The sequence below is a fragment of the Sapajus apella genome, unplaced genomic scaffold (genome assembly GCF_009761245.1).
Source record: "Sapajus apella isolate SASKATOON/1434 unplaced genomic scaffold, GSC_monkey_1.0 scaffold121, whole genome shotgun sequence".
NCBI classification, from domain to species: domain Eukaryota; kingdom Metazoa; phylum Chordata; class Mammalia; order Primates; family Cebidae; genus Sapajus; species Sapajus apella.
In genome coordinates, this window is record NW_022437061.1 from 2015993 (window position 1) to 2034801 (window position 18809).

An 18809-nucleotide genomic window follows, 5' to 3' on the forward strand; every position below is an offset into this window, starting at 1 on the left:
ATATATTTAAAGCCATGACTACCAAAACAGATATATAAACCTTTGTTATGCTGAAGGACAAACAACTTTTTTTTGTTTTCAGGTATTCCAAAGTTGATTACATCTGATATGGTTAAAGAAGGTGCTGCTGTAATCGATGTGGGTATCAACTATGTCCATGATCCAGTGACAGGGAAGACAAAATTAGTTGGAGATGTGGACTTTGAAGGTAACAAACCAAATATCTTTTGATAAGTAAAGAAGATAATAACATCTACCTTGCATATTTTAAAAATAGAAAGAGAAATTCTTCATTTATGGGGAATTATTAACTTATTAATCATCACCTCTTTCCTCTGAAGGAAAATAGTTTAATCAGACTTAAATATTTCCTTTCTCCCTCCCTCTTCCTTTCCCTCCCTTCCATCCTTCCTTTCTTCCTTTCCATCTCTTCCAATTCTATAATTAATATTTGGTTTAGAGATCAAATTTTTTTATGGTACAGTTTTTACTGATAGAATACAGCTGGCCTTTTATAAACCTGGGCATTATTTTGAATTTTGAGAGTTGTCATCTTACTGTATGCTTAGTCAAATATGCTCTATTCTCAGCCATTCACTCTTAGAGCCAGAAGGCATCTTAGGGTGTGTCTGCCAACCCTAACTAGATTTCAGATCTAGGTAGTTATCTAGATAGTTGAAGTCAGTGTTTTTCACTTGTGTTTTAAAGAGAATAAAGAAAAGGAACTGGGCTAAAGTTTTTGTGGTCAATGAAAGAGATAAGGCAACAAATATGTAGTAGTAAAAAATAAAATTCTAACCCAGTTAGAAATGGGGAAACTGGGCCCGAAGACAGGTGTATTTCTAGATTCTTGACCCTCTAATCCAATTTTACTTCCATTATCTTTGTCAGATATTTACCTGCATTCAGATTTTCAGTGTAGCCTAGTACTCTTAGACATCTATGAAGGCATGAATATAGCAAATAAGTGGTGACATTTTTATGTTAGAAATATTTTGTGTATAAAACTCATTATTCTGGCTAAAAAATACAGTGCCACATCAAGAACTTTGTTAGTTATAGGTGTGTTCTTACAGAGAAACTGAAAAGAATAGATGATGCCATTTTAAAAATAATTTAGATTTTGAATTTACACTTAAAACCTGGTCATCAGCTGATGGCTTACCCAAGTTCTAGCATATCATTGAATAAAATAGAAAAGGCAGACAGTTAGAAGTGTCCCAGGGTCCTGGCCCCATATATGTGAGATTCTAAGATGTATCAGGGACCAGATCCAAGTAAGCAATTTGAGCCTAAAAGAAAGAGAAAACGCTAAGGACATATATATGCAACAATGTGTTCTAGAGACAAAACGGTAAATAAGAGCAAATACAGATGTACCTTATCAAAGAAAACACTACTGCCTATATTGGCTGTAACACATAGGGTCCTTGACATGGTTGGAACTCTATTCTAGCAGGGATGGCTCTCTACATGAGCATGTGTATCTGTATGTGTATACATATGTCTGTGTGTTTGTACGTGTGTGTGTGTGTGTGTGTGTGTGTGTGTGTGTGTTGTGTACATGACGAAATTACTAGAAAATGACCTCATTTATTTAACCTTTTATGTTCAATCACTCAAGTCAGATATAAGTAACTTATTTGAATTTCTCAACTTGAAAGAGTGAAGGTATATTTTATTTTAAAACCTGGCCTTATTTACTCTCTTTACTGTCACTCTGTGTCTTGATAATATTATAGTTATCATGCGTTCATTGCAAAATTACCACACTTGTGATGCACCCAGATGGCATTGACAACATGAAATAACCAGCCTGAGGCAAGAAAAGCAGGGATGTTTGCAGTTCACAACTTTGACTGCTTGTAAGGCAAGATTACCCGGCAGTCCATTTCAGCACATTTTACAAGACTTTTCTCTCATAGAGTATTTCCTTGGTCTCATATCAGTTCCATAAGTTCTTATTTTTAAGTAAGAATTTTTTGCTGAAAGTAAAAAGTATTCTGAAAACAATTTTTAAATGAGCATTTTGGCGCGGGTGTATATGCTTAGTAGCACATATAGATACTTCATTTATATAAAGTCTAACTTGGTAATGGCTATTAAGTCAAATTGCAGTTCTGTGTATCTAAGTATATAAAAATTTTTTAAAAGGAGATGGAAAAGAGACAAAGATATGAGATGAACAGGGCTGGGAGACCTAGCCTGTTGCCTGATAGCTTTGCCACCTCACTAGCTGTCAGTGTTATTAGTTAAATGACAGCAAATATATTAGTGACTCCATTCAGTTCTACTGTTTGGGGTATCTTGAACATCCAACAGAGCATTATCAAATGATCATGTAAAAGCACAGAAACTCATCATGGAGGTCGAGATTTTCTAATCCTATCATAAAATACACCCATATGATTAGTTGTATCTATCTTGACAGCCTTCTGGTCAGTGAGCCAGAGTACTAATGAGGACCTGGACTTGGTAAAGAAGGCCTTGCCAGTGAGGCCATGACTCAGCCACCCACAGGGGCAGGCAAGTGATAGGTTTTGACATGTTGCTCTTCAAGTTGCTCATCAGGACTTAACCTAAAGTGAGTGATGATCTCCCAACCGAGAGGGAGGAGTTTTAAGATGGGTTATGCCACAAAACTCATAAGTAATATTTGGCTTCAAATTGCCACAGGGAAAGTGTGGTGGCTGCTTTGTGAGTATCGGTGAAAGTTTCACTGTAACTATAGCCAAGATTAACAAAATGGATGTAGATAAAATCAATTATTGAAGTAAATTGTTCTTGCAGAAATCTTTGTTCCACTAATAAAGAAAACTGGGTGACCTACTTAAAGTAGATAACATTGATGGGAATGATTTACCAACATAAATGAATGAAATGATTTTGATGGAAAGGATAACAATGTCCCAGAGGATGTAAAAAACTTCACATTAAAGGAACCTGCAGAGCTATTTCATGACATTAAAGGGCAAAGGATAAAATGCTGGAAGCTGATTCATACTTAGGAATCTGCCAGTTCACCAAGACATAGAAAAGATGCTTGCTCCTAATCATCAGTTGTATGACCAAAAGAAGGCAACATCTTTCAAACTGTACTTCACAAAATGTTTACAGAGAGATAAAACACTTCAGTTCTCAATGTTTCTAACATTTTAAATTGCATTTGTTTTTTTAAATATTAGTTTAGTTTTACTGTTAGTAGTAGTTTAATAGTTTTACTATTAGTTATCAGTAGTTTTACTATTAGTAAATAGTAATGTTTATTTTACTATTATCAGTGATATTAATTTTATTTTTAATTCCATATACATTTATAAACCATTGTAAAGGAACTCTTAATGTTTTGACAAAAAATTTTTAAAGATCATTAAACAAATATAATTTCTCCCTTTGACCATTAAGACTGCTTCACACTGTTTCAACAGCCATCTTTATGGTCTTACACTACAGTAAAACTGAGCACTGTCCTTATTTTCCTCTGTGCCTAATTAAGTCTCATGAAATTAGTGATCATATAGTTCAAATTTATATCCGATGCCATATTCACTTCTACTACAAGATTATTCATTTGTTAGGTTACAGTTTCTCACTATTACTATCACTGTGGAAGATAGTGTTTGCTAAGCACCTTACCAACCAGTATGTCCTTTTCCTCAACATACATCCAAGTTAGGGTTTTCCTGCAATGCCATGCCTCTCTGGATGTTTGGGGAAATAAATAGGGCCTTAAAGTTATTACTAAATTGCAGTGCTATTTTGTTTTGAATTGATTTCCAATTACAGAACTCGACAGTTCATCAATATGTCCAGCTTCTGACAAATGCTTAATATTCCTCTTCAATTACTTGAGGATACTTCCTCCCTCCTAAATTACAACATTAAAAGAAGAAACAGTATTTAAAAGCATCTATGATAAAATTATTTTGCATGTCTAAGAATTATTTTTCATTACTAATAATGCAGTAAATAATCTATTCACTTATAAGTTTATATTTACTATATAGATTATTATTTTTTCACACTGAGGTATAAGTACTTTCACAGGCAATTTTTTAAACCATTTTCTATTATAGCTTTGAAAGAAACTTCATACATTTCTGACAAAGAAGGCTGTAACTTCATACATTTCTAACAAAGATAGAATTGAGATTATGTACTATGAGTAGTAAATAGCTTCTTCTGAATAACAGTTGGAAAGTAGTATGTAGTCCTAGATTCAAAAACTGATAATTATACTGTTCTTAATTCATCAAATGGATTTGGTCGGGTAAATGGTCTAATTAATGACTTCCATGCTGTTAATTCAATTAACTGTGCTCTTATTGGTGAATTCTCAGGCCTCATTTATTTCTTATAGCTAACACAAAGACATTTCTCTACCCTTTTGAAGCTTTAGTAGGTTTGCTTCAATTTTATGATGCATCCTGCAGGGATTGAGGTGGAATAAGGACAACTGGAATGTCTATTCCCTGTTGACTGCCATCTCTCCTCCCTGTCTTCCAACTCAGACAATGCCTTTCTACTCATTGTTTTATACCAAAAGAAGGAATAAAAGAAGACAGAAACGAATTGATATAAATAAAGAAAAGAGATAGGAAAGAGGAATGATGTGTAGGCATTTTTGTTAAAATTCAAGATAGGTGAGGTTAATGTCTAAGAGTGACTTTCTTCTCTCCACTGTCTTAACATAATTGGACAGTACAAATTTAAAGTGTTAAATCTTTGTAAAGGTGATAAGTCCATTATAAAGGTACATTATATTGTTGATGAAACTGGTTTAAATCATAAAAGTAAAGAAGTCAGACTTTATGGAAAAGTATCTCTACTCCTCTAAGGCAACTGACATTATCATTATATTTTGTACTAGAGTTGCTTCTGGATATTTTATGTATGCGTTGACTGCATAGTTTGAGGAATATATATAACTTATACACATAAAATTGTTTTACTGATTTGTCATGCTGAGATTCTGGTTTGTGGTTATATTCAGTAAATATATCGTTATTTGGTTCATCCTTTCTCTATTGTTAAACCCTTAGATTGTTTCCATTTTTTTCTTCTAAGTATTATACTTGAGTATAGGTTAAGGGCTACAAGAAAGGGAAACCAAAATGGATTGACTTAAGATAATTTGGTTAGCCAGGCATGGGTGGTGGCTCATACCTGTAATCCCAGCATTTTGAGAGACCGAAGCCGGCGGATCACTTGAGGTCAGGAGTTTGAGACCAGTCTGGCCAACATGGTGAAATCCTGTCTCTACTAAAAATATAAACATTAGCGGGGCTTGGTGGTGCACGCCTGTAATCCTAGCTACTAGGAAGGCTGATGAAGGAGAATTGCTTGAACCTGGGAGAATGCTGCAATGAGCTGGGATTGTGCCACTGCGCTCCAGCCTAGGTGACACAGTGAGACTCCATCCCAATGATAATAATAATAATAATAATAATAATAATAATAATAATAGTTTGGCTCTTTCCCATAAAAGTCTGGAATTAGGGAGGCAGTCAATAGAGTTGGGCAGCTATGCTCATTCAGGGATACTGTTTTCTCCTATCTTACTATTTCTATTAGTTTACTGGAGCTGCCATAACAAAGGACCACAGACAGAATGGTTTAAACAACAGAAATTTACTTCTTACAATTCTGGAGTCTGGAAGTTCAGGATCAGGGGACTGGTAGGGTTTTTCTTCTGAGGCAGCCTTGACGGGTAGACAGCCATTTTCTTTCTGTGTTTTCCTATCATCTTCCCTCTCTATGTGTTCATGTTCAAATTTCCTCTTCTTAGAAGGTTGGATTAGACCCTATGCTAATAAACTCATTTCAACTTAATGTTATTTTTAAAGACCCTGTCTCTCAAAACAGTCACATTCTGAGGTATTGGGGTTAAGACTTCAACATCTGAATTTAGAGGGATACAATTCATCCCATAACACCTTTCCATCTGAGTGTTGTCCTTATTCACATAGTTGAAGTTGAATTGCCTCTTTATTTATGTTCTCTTCTAAGGGAAAGTGAGACAGCTCAGAACAAGAAAATCCATCTCTAATAAAATTGAACTAGAAGTGTATGCATCATGTCTGCTAGCTTTCTGCAGAACCAAACGTAATCATGTGTGGAGTATGGCCTCACATTCAGAGTCCAGGGATGTGGAATCCATGGTTTCTGAATGGGAGGCCATTCTTGGGTGAATAATAACCTACCCTTTACATAAGAACTTGAAGACTAATCCCTTACTTAGGAAAGAAAAGAAAGATATTTATTTATCCAACATCCACATATCATTCACCTTGCCCATCCTAAATTCATTAGGTTCTGAATACCTCAAGGGACAATCTCATCATTGTCTGATTGCTTTCTAATTGGTTTCAAAGCATGCTCCCCTTATTCACTTTTTTCTGGGGTTTTGGTGTCACTGAAATCATATCTTGGCTCACATCTTACCCTGAGATTTCCATGGATCTTAGATACACAGATTTTCAATAAAATTTGTGCAGGTAGTACAACCTCACCTAAATATCTTTAATTCTAAGTAAGCTGTTAATTATTCAATCATTGACAGATATTAGATACTTTTTGAACATGTTATGCAGTTTTGAAAATTGTGTCAGGTCCCTTTGTGACTTTCATTTTTTTTTAATATCTCTCTATCTTCAATGGATTATTTTCAGTCTCTTGATTATTACTGTTTTTAGTATAGCTCTTCAGATTATTCAAATTAAATTCATTCAGTTGTTCAATACTTATTCTGCTATGTGTCAGGCATTTTTATAGGCACTTGAGATACAACAGTGACCTAAAGAGACAAAGTACTTACCTACCAGTAGCTTATATTCTGATTAGAGGAGACAGATAACCAACAAATATATACATATCTATGTAACAAGGTAGTGTCTTAGTGATACAAAAATAAAACAATATAAGATAGCTAGAGAATAACGGCATGGAGTTTCTTAGAAAGGGTGGTCAGGGAAGGCTCATGCTAACCTGAACAAATGAAGAAGGGAATCGTGGAAAATGAGGGAGCAGCATTCCAGGCAAGTGGAGAAGCAAATGCAAAGACCTTGAGGGGAGCCTGCTTTGTGTTTTTATGAGCTGCAAGGGGACTGCTGTAACTGGAACAGTAAGTCAGGGAATGAGTGATAGGGAATAAAGTCAAAGAGGTAGTAGCAGTGGTGCCACATAATTTCGCATCTGATAGACCAAGGAAGTATAATTGGATTTTACTCTAATGCAGTGGAAATCCATTGGAGGATTTGGGGCAAAGAAATGACATTCGACTTGTATTTTAACATTGTCACTCTGGCTACTGAATGACACATAAGCCATATAGAGGTAAGAGTATAAATAGGGATACCTGTTAAGAGGCTATAGTAATTATCCAAGTAAGAAATGATGGGGCATGGACCAGGTTGTAATGGATGAAGATGTTGGGAGGTGTTTAGATGGTAGATATAATTTAAAAGGAGAGTTGGGATGATTGGTTAAACAATTAGATATGAGTGAAATGGAAGAATCAATTAAGTATGACTGTAAGGATTTTGGAATAACCAAGAGTGGAGGTATCAGTTCTGAAATCCTCTTGAGATGAATCTTAAAGGTGCAATGAATTTTATGCAAATATGTGTATTTAGGGTAGCAAATGGGCAAAAGGGAGGAAGGGGCTCTTTCCTGGTAGAGGTAATAGAGAATCAAAGGAAAGGAGGAAACATTACAAAAGGCCTTAGGTGTTCAATAGCAGGCCCAACATGGTCTGTTGAAAGAGGGAAGTATTATATTGTATACAATGGTGAATTTGCCCCAGATATCTCGTGCCTTATTTTTAATTTTCCAAAGGAATCTCCACTGGGCAGGAAATCTCCCCTTTATTATAAAGGGATCTTTTAATTTGAGACTCCATCTGATCAAACCATTCCTGAAAATTCTAACCCAATAGTCAAACATAGGGTCAGGAAGGGGTTTGGAATTACATAGAAGTTATTTGGAATTACATAGAAGTTTCTCATAAGAAACTACTAGAGATGGGGTGAAAACCCCAGAGTGTTTTAGAAGCAGCTTTCTGTCTATGTTTTCTTTTAATGCTCTGCGTTTGAAAGTTTGGATTTATCTTTCACTCCCTACCCTTTTTGTATTACGTCCAACTTTTCATAAAAGACTATGCTTTGTAGTCAAGATGATTTGGGTTTGAACCCCAACTCTGCTGCTTAAAACAATTATGGTCTTAGGTAAATCATTTCACCGCTCTGAAACTCAATTATATCATCTGAAAAATTGTGATAATAATTTCTATCTTACAAAGTTGTTGTGAAGATTAAATGAAATAATCACCTTACATAAGCTAGTTAATGTAGGTAAATTGCCAAGCATAACGCCTGGTCAAAAACTGTGTGTGTGTGTGTGTGTGTGTGTGTGTGTGTGTGTGTGCACGCACGTGCATGCACACGCTCACATTTTCTCTCCATTCCCACTGAACTACTAATCCAGAAGTATACAACGTCACACTTCAATTACCACCATCTTCCTCATTACTTTTCTGGCCTAAACTCTCTTCCAGTGTAGTCTGTTCTTTGCCCAACTCTCAAATCAATCAACTTTAAAGCACTCATACTTATTCCCATCTTCTCCAGACTCTCATTGCAAGTTTCATCTGCCTCACTCATTTTGCTCTTAATCCTGTACTGCCTTGCACTTTTACTTAGTTGTTCCCAACTAGATTGGATGGCTCTGTAAGGTTGGCTTCCTATCTTACATTTCTTTTTATTATTATTATTATACTTTAAGTTCTGGGGTACATGTGCAGAATGTGCAGGTTTGTTACATAGGTATACACATGCCATGGTGGTTTGCTGCACCCATCAACCTGCCATCTACATCAGGTATTTATATCTCTGTTCTACAACAGATTTCAGCCTTCTTATTCAGACCACTGGTTATTTGTACCAACATTCTCTGTACTTAAAAACCTGTACTGTCATTCTTACATTGCAGAAATACTTTCCTCAAGTTAACTTAATGGGAACAAAAGCTGTCATGCAAAGTAGCAGCAAATACATTATTAATTCAACAACACATATCCATTAATGATATATCCATTGATTCATTCACTGATTTACTCAACACATATTTTGTGAGTGCTGTTTCATACTAGGCATTATGTGAGGTCCTGGGTATATCCATGCACACAATAAAAAAAATACCTGGAATTTATGTTTTCCAGATTATGCAAAGTAAGCTTATTTGGAAAGTGGTTTTTGCACTGCTTATTCCCAACTGCATGTTCCACAACGTGGGAAAATAAGTGTATATAACCAGTTTCTAAGTAAACAGGGCTGGTTTTTAACTGTATCGCTTTTACAAAACTATTAATCTGAGATTGCAAAGAACCAAATTAATGTGACTCTCAACCACCTCAGTTTTCAAGGTCAGTCATTTAATTCGACGATATGGCTTATTAGTCTGATTCAAAATATCTACATTTTGTGGTAGATAATTATAAAGTAGTTCAAAGCTCCAGTTTTTACTCTAAGAGAAGATCTAAAACTTTAACCCAGAGGTAATTTGTTCCAATCACTTAGAAAAGTTGAGGAATATTATCAAAGTCTTTCTGAGAGACTGTTCAACACTGTGATCATGGAACCCACACAGATCATTTCACGAAACAGGCAGAACCACTGATAGTCACTAGGAGATTCCTATGATCAGTGAGCCAACTGCCTCCATTGTGGCTTACAACATGGACAGAATGGTTACTGTGAAGTCTAGGTCTTTGAAATCAAGTCAACTTCCAGAGACTTCTGTTTAGCAGAATGAATTTGACATTGAATCATCTACCTTCATAGACAAGAATTAAAGTTGAGACACAAAAAAAATACATTCGCAGAAACAAGTGAAGTATCTTTGCAAGGCTTTCTTCTTTACTTGCACTGTGATGAGTTTTTGGTTTTTTTTTTACAGTTGTTTCTCAGTGCTCCATATTAATATTACAGCATAAATATCTATGGAAAAGAGATTTTATGTGCTCCTGTCTTGGGTTGATTATGGCAGACTAATGAGATTAAGGCCCCACCAAGAGATTTGGAGGATACTCTAGAAAGTTTTATCTAGTTTACAGATTTGCCACTCTGATAGGAATGTTTAGTGGCTTGGGGAAAAAAGGGATGGGGGAGGGGAAGGATCGGAAAGGATGACAAAAGTGTATGATGATCCTGTATTTCTAAAGACATCATGAAAGGGAGACATTTTTAGTAATTTTCTCAGCCATCAATAGAATTACCAGAAATATAGCAGTATTGCTACTCCTGCCCATTAAAATGGAATCTGGAAATGGCAGCTGATAACATCCATGGCCAGAAAGAAGGTTCCACTGATAGATCATAGCTAGAGTTCACAGAAATCAACTTTAAATTTTCTCCAGGTGATTGATTTGCTATGTGGTTCCACTAATTGTCTTCTAAGTGGTATGAGTGGCGTTTTTTAGAAATTTACATCTATTACCAGATATATAGAGATTTAGTTTAACATGAAAGAAAATAAATCTCAGCCACCCTACAAATACAAATTGCATAGTAAATAGGTGAGAAAAGTCCTTGTAAGTGCAGCTTACCAAAGTATTGAAGTCAACACTATTTGTATAGAAATATAGATCAGTCTCATACATTTCTACCAAATTAGGGCAATAATCTTCTCTGTCACATTACTGCTCACAGGATGCCATGATAATGAACACCTCAATATATCTAGAAAACATGCGGAAACCTCAAGATTCAGCAACCAGATGAATGTAAGAAGAAATATAGTAAATTGCCTCTGGAGCACTTGATTCTTGGATGCCTTCCAAGTTCAATGGCAAGCCACTGACTTAAGAAATCATTTGCTCTCTAGTTCACCATGCTCTTAAGTGTCATTTTTATATCAACCATATGAGAAAGTGGAGTGTGTTCTATATTATCTCCTGAGTCATATTATTTCTCCAGTCCTATGTCATTCAGGTTTTTCTGGTTGTTATTCCTGTACTTCATTTTCCTGAAGCTTGTCTCCCCTTCATTAGAGTGGATATGTTTGAGAGGCCATGCTTAAGTGGCTTGCATTTAGAAGCATGGGAAAATTCTTCAAGCATTTAATTTAGACAATTACATATGTATACTAGGAAGATGAAATTCACATGAGAGAAGCAAGAAATTTTTTATTCTGCTGCCTTGCCACGGATAAAGGAATCATAATTCTTCCTTTTAGGGGAGGGAGTTGATTTTAAAAAGTAATTATAGCACTGTGGAGAACTGACATGAGATAGAGTAATTCTTTAAAAGAGACAATGAATCAGGAGATAGAATGACAAATAAAATAACACAAATGACAAATAAAAATTATAGGAACATGAGATATCAGCTCTTCTTCCTCCACCCCAAAAATAAATTTATAGAGCACAAATATATTCTTTAACTTTGCCAGAATATGCAGTTTTCAAAATACACTAGCAAAATTAATTCTGCTTAGATATATCTAGAAATTTCATTATTTGGGACCTTTGGAGTAGATATGATGTACTGAAATAGAAATTTAGTATTTGCCAAGGAGAGAGTATTCCCACAAGGTATCTTAAATAAGAATCTGAATTATTAAATTCCTGGCCCTAGGAACCTGAGAACATAAAGTTTCCAAATGATTCAATAATACAGAACACACAAGGTGGAGACAAGATACCCTGTCATGAAGCATGGGTTGCTGGTGCCAAAAGATTAATGACCGCATACTATTTTATTCTTACTTAAGTTTTTAAAGGGCATTTTAGTGTCCCTTATGTTGCTATTGGTATCCTTCATAAGCAAACTTTCTGCACCCTGTCATCTCTGTTACCCTTGGATTTTTTGGAGGTGTCCATATAGACTGGTTTAGTTTCTTCCATCATCGTTATCATCATCTCAGATTTTAAATATGAAAGAACCTCTGCTCTATACCTATTGTTTTTATACTGACATTGAAAAATTGTTTTCTTCAAGTAAGAATAATATAAATGATGTTAAGCCAAGTCTTAGTTCTTCCTTTTAGAAATCTGAAGTCAATAACATGGAGGTGAGGGTCATCAGCCACATAGTGGAGAAGAGAGAACATAGAAGATTAGACGAGCATGACAAGCTGAAAGAGGATAACTTGAGTAATGATTTAGTGACATGCAACTTTATGAAAATGCAAGATGAATTTCTCCTTTACTGTTTTCTTTGAAAATTATTTAGTACTATGTGTTTTTCTCATAAGTTTTTCATATTGCAAAACTGACCACTCCTAAATATATAAATAGCCAAGTTTATTCACAAAAGACTCTTATAAAAGCTTATTCACCCTGAACACAGTAACTATACTACCATCACCCAACCTAAGTTTCTTGAACGCCATACAACCCATAACCACCTCCTCAGCCTCCTCTCTTTCTTCTTGCTGTTTTTGTCATGTGCTTTGGTCATAATGAACTTATTTCAGCCCCTTTGTTATGTTAGATTCATTGTCAGATCCAGCCCAACTTTGATTTTACTCTTCACTGTGTCTGGACTGCTTTTTCCCTTTCTTCCCTGCTCAGGCGTCCATCAATCTTGCAGCTTTTCTGCTACTTTACAAATCTTTCCTGAATCCCCATATGTGATTTGTGTTTTCTCTTTGAGGTACTCCCATAAGAGCCTGGATTTATTCCCACCTTAGTGAATCTCACTGTGTTTTGTAATATTTGTGTTTATCTCCTTTCCTTCCACCCAGATACTAAACTCACTTCATTAGAGAAATGTGTGAACACAGGACATTTTCCTCATTGGGTTTTATGCTACCTCAACATTTTTTTTTACAAAATGTTAAAAATACTTTCATCATTGCTCTTAAATTAATATACAAAATGCTTGTTACTTTCTGCTAGGCTCTACATAATCAGACACTGCTACCTCTTCCATGTCATCTCCTGCAACTTTGTCTTTAGTCTGACATCTCAGCCATACTGGCCTTCTTACAGTGTTTTCAATAGTTCAGGCTGCTTTCCACCTGAGGGAAGCTTCTTGCTGCCTTTATCTCATTGTCTCTTCTACACAGGACACTGTCTATTCTACATGTCTCTATTCCACCTGGAAAAACTCAGCATGGATATGCCACATGAATACACAGTGCTGTTCAGGCTCAGATCCTCTTGATACCTTCACAGTGCAGTATACGTTTCATGTGTAGCACATATCAGAGCTGTAGGCTAGTTATTATTTAGGCATCTGCATTTTTAATGTCCATCTTCCCAACTAGACTAAAATCTCCAAGAGCTTTTAGTAACTCTTTCTGTCTTTCTTAAGAAACATTTGTTATGAATCTATCTGGTCCAGTTTGTTGTATGTGTGAGAACAGTGACTAATTGAATATAGGGCTAGAAAATGATGCAAGATAAAGACATCAGGCCAGAAGATAAAATACATTGATTGCCATAACAAAGAATTTATATTTTATCCTAGAGACAGTGAAGAACCATCAGGTGTTTATAAGCTGAGATAATCAAATCTGTGTTTTAAAGAATAACTCTGGCATCAAATTGTGTGGCTGACATGGTGTACCAGGAGCCAAGTGGCTACTATAGCAGATTATAAAAAATGGCCACACATTTATTTTGTCCTCATGTGGACGTATCCTTTGCAGGGTGACTTGACCATTCTTCTTATTCCAAGTCTGAATTTCAGCTTGATAGTGTGCCTTGCTTTGGCCAATAGGACATTAGCAACTCTGATGTAAGCAGAAGTGTGAAAAGCATTTGTACACTGGGGTTTGCCTGATACCTGACTGGGAACCTGAGGCCATCATGTGAAGTAGCCATACTACAGCAATGAATTCCAACCAGATTTTAAATCTTCTCCATCCTGTTTATATGTAGAACATTCTTTTCCCACCATTAGAAATATCTCTCACTTCAGACATTAATTCTCAGTGGTACATACTGAGAATGTACAATATTGGGGCGCGAGGATGCATGTGCAGTATGACTTAGCCTCACAAGAGATTCTAATATGCTCTATGAATGCAAATTGAAAATCACTCTACTAAGTTTTGCTGATAAATGAATGAACAGTTAACTTAGCCTGAGGAGTGAATAGGCTCCACAAAGAAAGTGGCATTTATGCTGAATCTGAGAAGAAAGAATAAATATTTATCAGCTGGAGAAGTGAGAGAAAGGCATGTTAGACAAAGGGGATAGTATGTACAAAGGCAAATCTTACACCCAAAATGGCTGATTTTAAATCTCTTATTTTTGTACAGCTGAACATACGCCCTAACATTCTTAATCATGCTAACAAAGCCATAGCACTTTCAAGGAAATCTATGGAATTACTTTGCAGGGTCTAAAGTTTGCAGAGAGGTAATTCAAATAAATTGTTATGACAATTATTACCTTTCCTCAAAATATTTTTATTTTCAGGAACGTAATTTAAACATCTCTCAGTCATTTTCATCTAAGTCTTGTTCTCCAGAGAAAGTTTCATGGAGACAATAGGATTTGGTGGTTGTTAATTTGTCTCAATTGTCAAATAGTTCCAGTGGGCCGAAAATCATGTTGATTTTGTGAAATAGAATCTAACCCTGGTTTTGCCATACGTGTTAATTAACCTCATATGAAAGGGCTGGTATCAATCAGGATCTAGTACCTGATTCCCATATATATCAAACTTCTGGTATTCCCTCAAACAGACATGCATACACCCTCACACCTACGCCCACAGTAAATTAAGGCGCTGAAGGAAGTTGCTCTCCTATGATGCTTCCATATTTCTCTTTAATGGAGCGTATAGAACACCTTTTCCCTACATATAATAGGGTTAGTATTTAAAATCATCATCTTCAAGCAAGTGCAAACCCTTGTCTGCCCTCAGGGAAAGACTAGCCAATGAGAGGTTATTCTGGTGATATAATGCTTGTTACCTTGCTCTCTTTCAGATATGATTGAGGAAGATGCTTTTCAGAGCATCAAACATAAATAAAATTTAACTCTTTCTCATACGACTAATTTTAGCAAATTAGCCACCTGCAGTATTTCATACGTGTGTTGCTTAGGATAGCCCTGAAATAGTTATGCAAAATCATTAGAATAGAGAATTTTTGTTAAGCATTGACATCTTTACCCACTGGCACTTGCCAGTAACTCCCTGCCTTTTTTGAGAGATCACTTACTTCTATATCCTGATCCTTATGTAAATAGACAAAGAATATATTAACACTAGCCAGCAGCAGATAAGCTTATTATTTCTTTCTTAGACACAGATACTCATGAATATCAAATCAAAAGGTATAGAAACCTAATATGTGTTTTCTAAAATCAAATTAATAACTCTGCCTTTCATGACCATGTACAAAGTTTATCTTCATATCCATATACTTTATTTCAAAAACAAAAAACATTGAAGCAAGTATTTGAATAATCAGGTGTGTCTACAATGATATTATAATCTTCTGCTTCATGAGTAATTTTGGGGCTCCATTGATGATACTAAATGCTTATTGATGTTCAGAGAAGCCGTAGCCCATGTTAGGTGAAGCCCCATTACCCCTTAATAGTCTAATTCTATGAAAACTGATAGGCAGGACAGGGTGAATGTGTATTGGTTTCCATCACTAAAGTATGCAAAAATGCAGACACTGAGCTAAAAAATTTCGGGCAGATGTTATTTTATGCAGTATCTCATTCCCATTCCCTCCTCCTCCACCCAAACCTCACCTTTTGAGCTGAGCAAAAGAATGCAATAGTAAGCATGTTGCCTGTAAAACTTAATTTGGAAGAGGAAGATCATGATACCTGATCAGACCGATGGTTTATCTGATCTAACACCAGGAATAAAACGACTGAGCCAGCTGTGTAATTTGAAGTGTAAGATGTAGTTCAGAGATGATAGCTATGAGAACTCATATTCAAAATGTAGGAAAATCAATTTATTAGAATGTTTTCCTCTTCATTTATGTTTTTCTAGAATATCCTCCTAACACCTTGAGGAAATGGAGTTAATTTCTGGCACTTGAGCTATTCTTTGGACTTTTCTACTTGTTCAGGTCATATAGCTGCATTGGGATGGGGTGAAATTATGGAATTTTAGAGTATTTCTAACCTGGCTTTGACCAATTTCTCTACTATATAGGAGAGTGGTAAGTCACTGTAACTTCACTGAGCCAAAGTTTCCTCATCTATTAAAATGAAATAATCAAATATTAATTATTAGAACAATGCATACAATTATTGGCAACTAATTAATAGGTACTTAATTGATAGTACCTATGCTTTTTACTATTTTTTCAGAGACAAATAATATCAAAGCCACTTTACCTTTCAAAGGTAAAGACCAAACTATATAAAAATAATTTTATGCCCACAATAGATATTCCCTGTAACAAATTGTATGCCACTTTTAAATTTTGAAAAAAAATCATTTTGTTTTTCATTGAAGATTCAATTAGCACTTGATTTTTACTTTCCCATATTAATCAGCAGTATTTTATTTTTATCTATTATATTTCAACATTAATGCTTTACAAATATATGACTATGTAGGAGGAGGAGGAAGAGGAGGAGGAGGAGGAGTGTAAATGTTTTTTCTAAAGACCTGCCACGTTTTAAAGGCGTTGCTTCTTCGATGCTTGAGGAAAGGTCTTAGAAGTCATTTTTTAGGCCATTAAGTCAGCTTATTGAAAAGTGGAAAATGCAGTTTATCACCCTCAAGCAAAATGAGTAGCTTGAGTTTTTCAGTAAATTAGCTTAAACTAAATTGATATTGTTTATGTCCAGTCAAAAGCACTGACACATTTCTGCAAATTGATTTTAGATTTTAAGTAAGGGAAATTTAAGTTCACTTTCTCAAAATTTGCTGAGTCCCTAACCTGTGCATGGAGACATTCTAAGATTAAAAACAACAACCACAATGACTTGGCTGCTGCCTTCTAGGTACTGGTATCTAGTTAAGGGAAGAGATAGTGCAGTGTATTATGTTCCATAATGGAGGTAGGTGTCAAATGTTGGAAATATACATGGTGGGACTTACTTTTTTTAATATATGTTTTTTATTGTACTTTAGATTTGGGGGTCATGTGCAGATCATGCAGAATTTTTGCTTAGGTACATACATGGCAATGTGGTTTGCTGCCTTCATCCCCCTGTCACCTATATCTGGCATTTCTCCCCCTGTTATCCCACCCCAACCTCCCTACCCCACACTGTCCCTCCCCTAGTCCACCCCCACAGACCCCAGCATGTGATGCTCCCCTCCCGGTGTCCATGTATTCTCATTGTTCAACACCCGCCTATGAGTAAGAACATGCGGTGTTTGATTTTCTGTTCTTGTGTCAGTTTGCTGAGAATGATGGTTTCCAGATTCATCCATGTCCCTATAAAGGACATGAATTCATAGTTTTTTATGGCTGCATAGTATTCTATGGTGTATATGTGCCACATTTTTCTTGTCCAGTCTGTCATCGATGGAGATTTGGGTTGGTTCCAGGTCTTTGCTATTGTAAACAGTACTGCAATGAACATACGTGTGCATGTGTCTTTATAATAAAATGATTTATAATTCTTTGGGTATGTACCCAGTAATGGGATTGCTGGGTCAAATGGAATTTCCATTTCTAGGTCCTTGAGGAATCGCCACACTGTCTTCCACAATGGTTGAACTAATTTACACTCCGTGGTGGGCCTTTGAATTCAACACTGGAGGAGTGAGTTTTTCAGGAAAATGATAGACAGGTGACATTTCATTGGCTTTCAGAAAATAATGAGTTTTTGTTTGGATAAGATGGAATAATGATCCAGGTAGAAGGAACAGTTAGAGCAAAGGAAGAAAGGACTAAAAAATTCATAGCTATTTATTGATTGGCTATTGACCCAGTCTAATGTTTCTGCAGGATGGAATGCACTAGATGGAAATGTAGCAATGGAAAGGATGTGCTTTCTGTATAGAGGCTGTTTGTAAAAGTGAAATACTACCTTCCAAATCACAGTATTCTTATCTTTTCTTTATAACATGCCCTCAGAAAATTCATGACACATATTAACTATATATTTTTTGTGATGCATTTACACTTATTGGACCTTTCTTCAAGCAGAGCAATATTATTCCTTTGCTTTTCCTATGATTTAAAAAATTGTTCCAATGTACTATTCACTTCAAATAAAGTAAAGGTAAATTTCACAAATCATCTTTCAAAAGGGTGACATAAGTTGTGCAAAAATAATACTAAAGATACAGACAACATCTATTGATTTTAATTCAGGTAGAAGCCTATATGAGCTAACTTGTAAAAGGCAATACATCTAGGTAGCATGTGGTTAATAATGTCAGATTATGCATTAAAGAAATATTGTGTATGCTAATGTTTTACTAACAGTAATCTGGAAAAACTTCATTGCTTTTATTCACACAATAAAGCACCAAACCATCAAGTAAATGAATGCAGCAAGTCATTCACCTTTAATACTGTGGGTTTGAAAACATTGTGTTTGTTTGTTTCTTTGTTTGTCTGTTTTGTTTGTTTTTGAGATGGAGTCTCACTGTCACCCAGGCTGGAGTGCAGTGGTGCAATCTTGGCTCACTGCAACCTCTGCCTCCTGGGTTCAAGTGATTCTCCTGCCTCAGCCTTCTGAGTAGCTGGGATTGCAGGCGCATGCCACTACACCCAGCTAATTTTTGTATTTTTAGTAGAGATGGAGTTTCACCATGTTGATCAGGCAGGTCTTGAACTCCTGACCTCGTGATCCACCCGCCTCGGCCTTCCAAAGTGCTGGGATTACAGGCATGAGTCACCACATGCAGCCTGACACA

At 35.9% G+C, this 18809-nt stretch overlaps 1 protein-coding gene across 11 annotated transcripts in view; it reads left to right on the forward strand.

Annotated features, from left to right (window-relative positions):
- MTHFD2L (methylenetetrahydrofolate dehydrogenase (NADP+ dependent) 2 like) overlaps nucleotides 1-18809 on the forward strand; it is a 185017-nt gene that overhangs the window by 163873 nt on the left and 2335 nt on the right. For 9 of the 11 annotated variants that reach the window (XM_032261001.1, XM_032261007.1, XM_032261006.1 and 6 more), the window contains 2 exons: nucleotides 83-208; nucleotides 10707-10780. The exons of 1 other annotated variant lie outside the window; for it this stretch is intronic. In XM_032261001.1, coding sequence (XP_032116892.1) covers nucleotides 83-208; nucleotides 10707-10780 — 200 coding nt within the window. The remainder of the gene's footprint in view (nucleotides 1-82; nucleotides 209-10706; nucleotides 10781-18809) is intronic. One more of the 11 variants, XM_032260998.1, reaches the window with a different exon arrangement.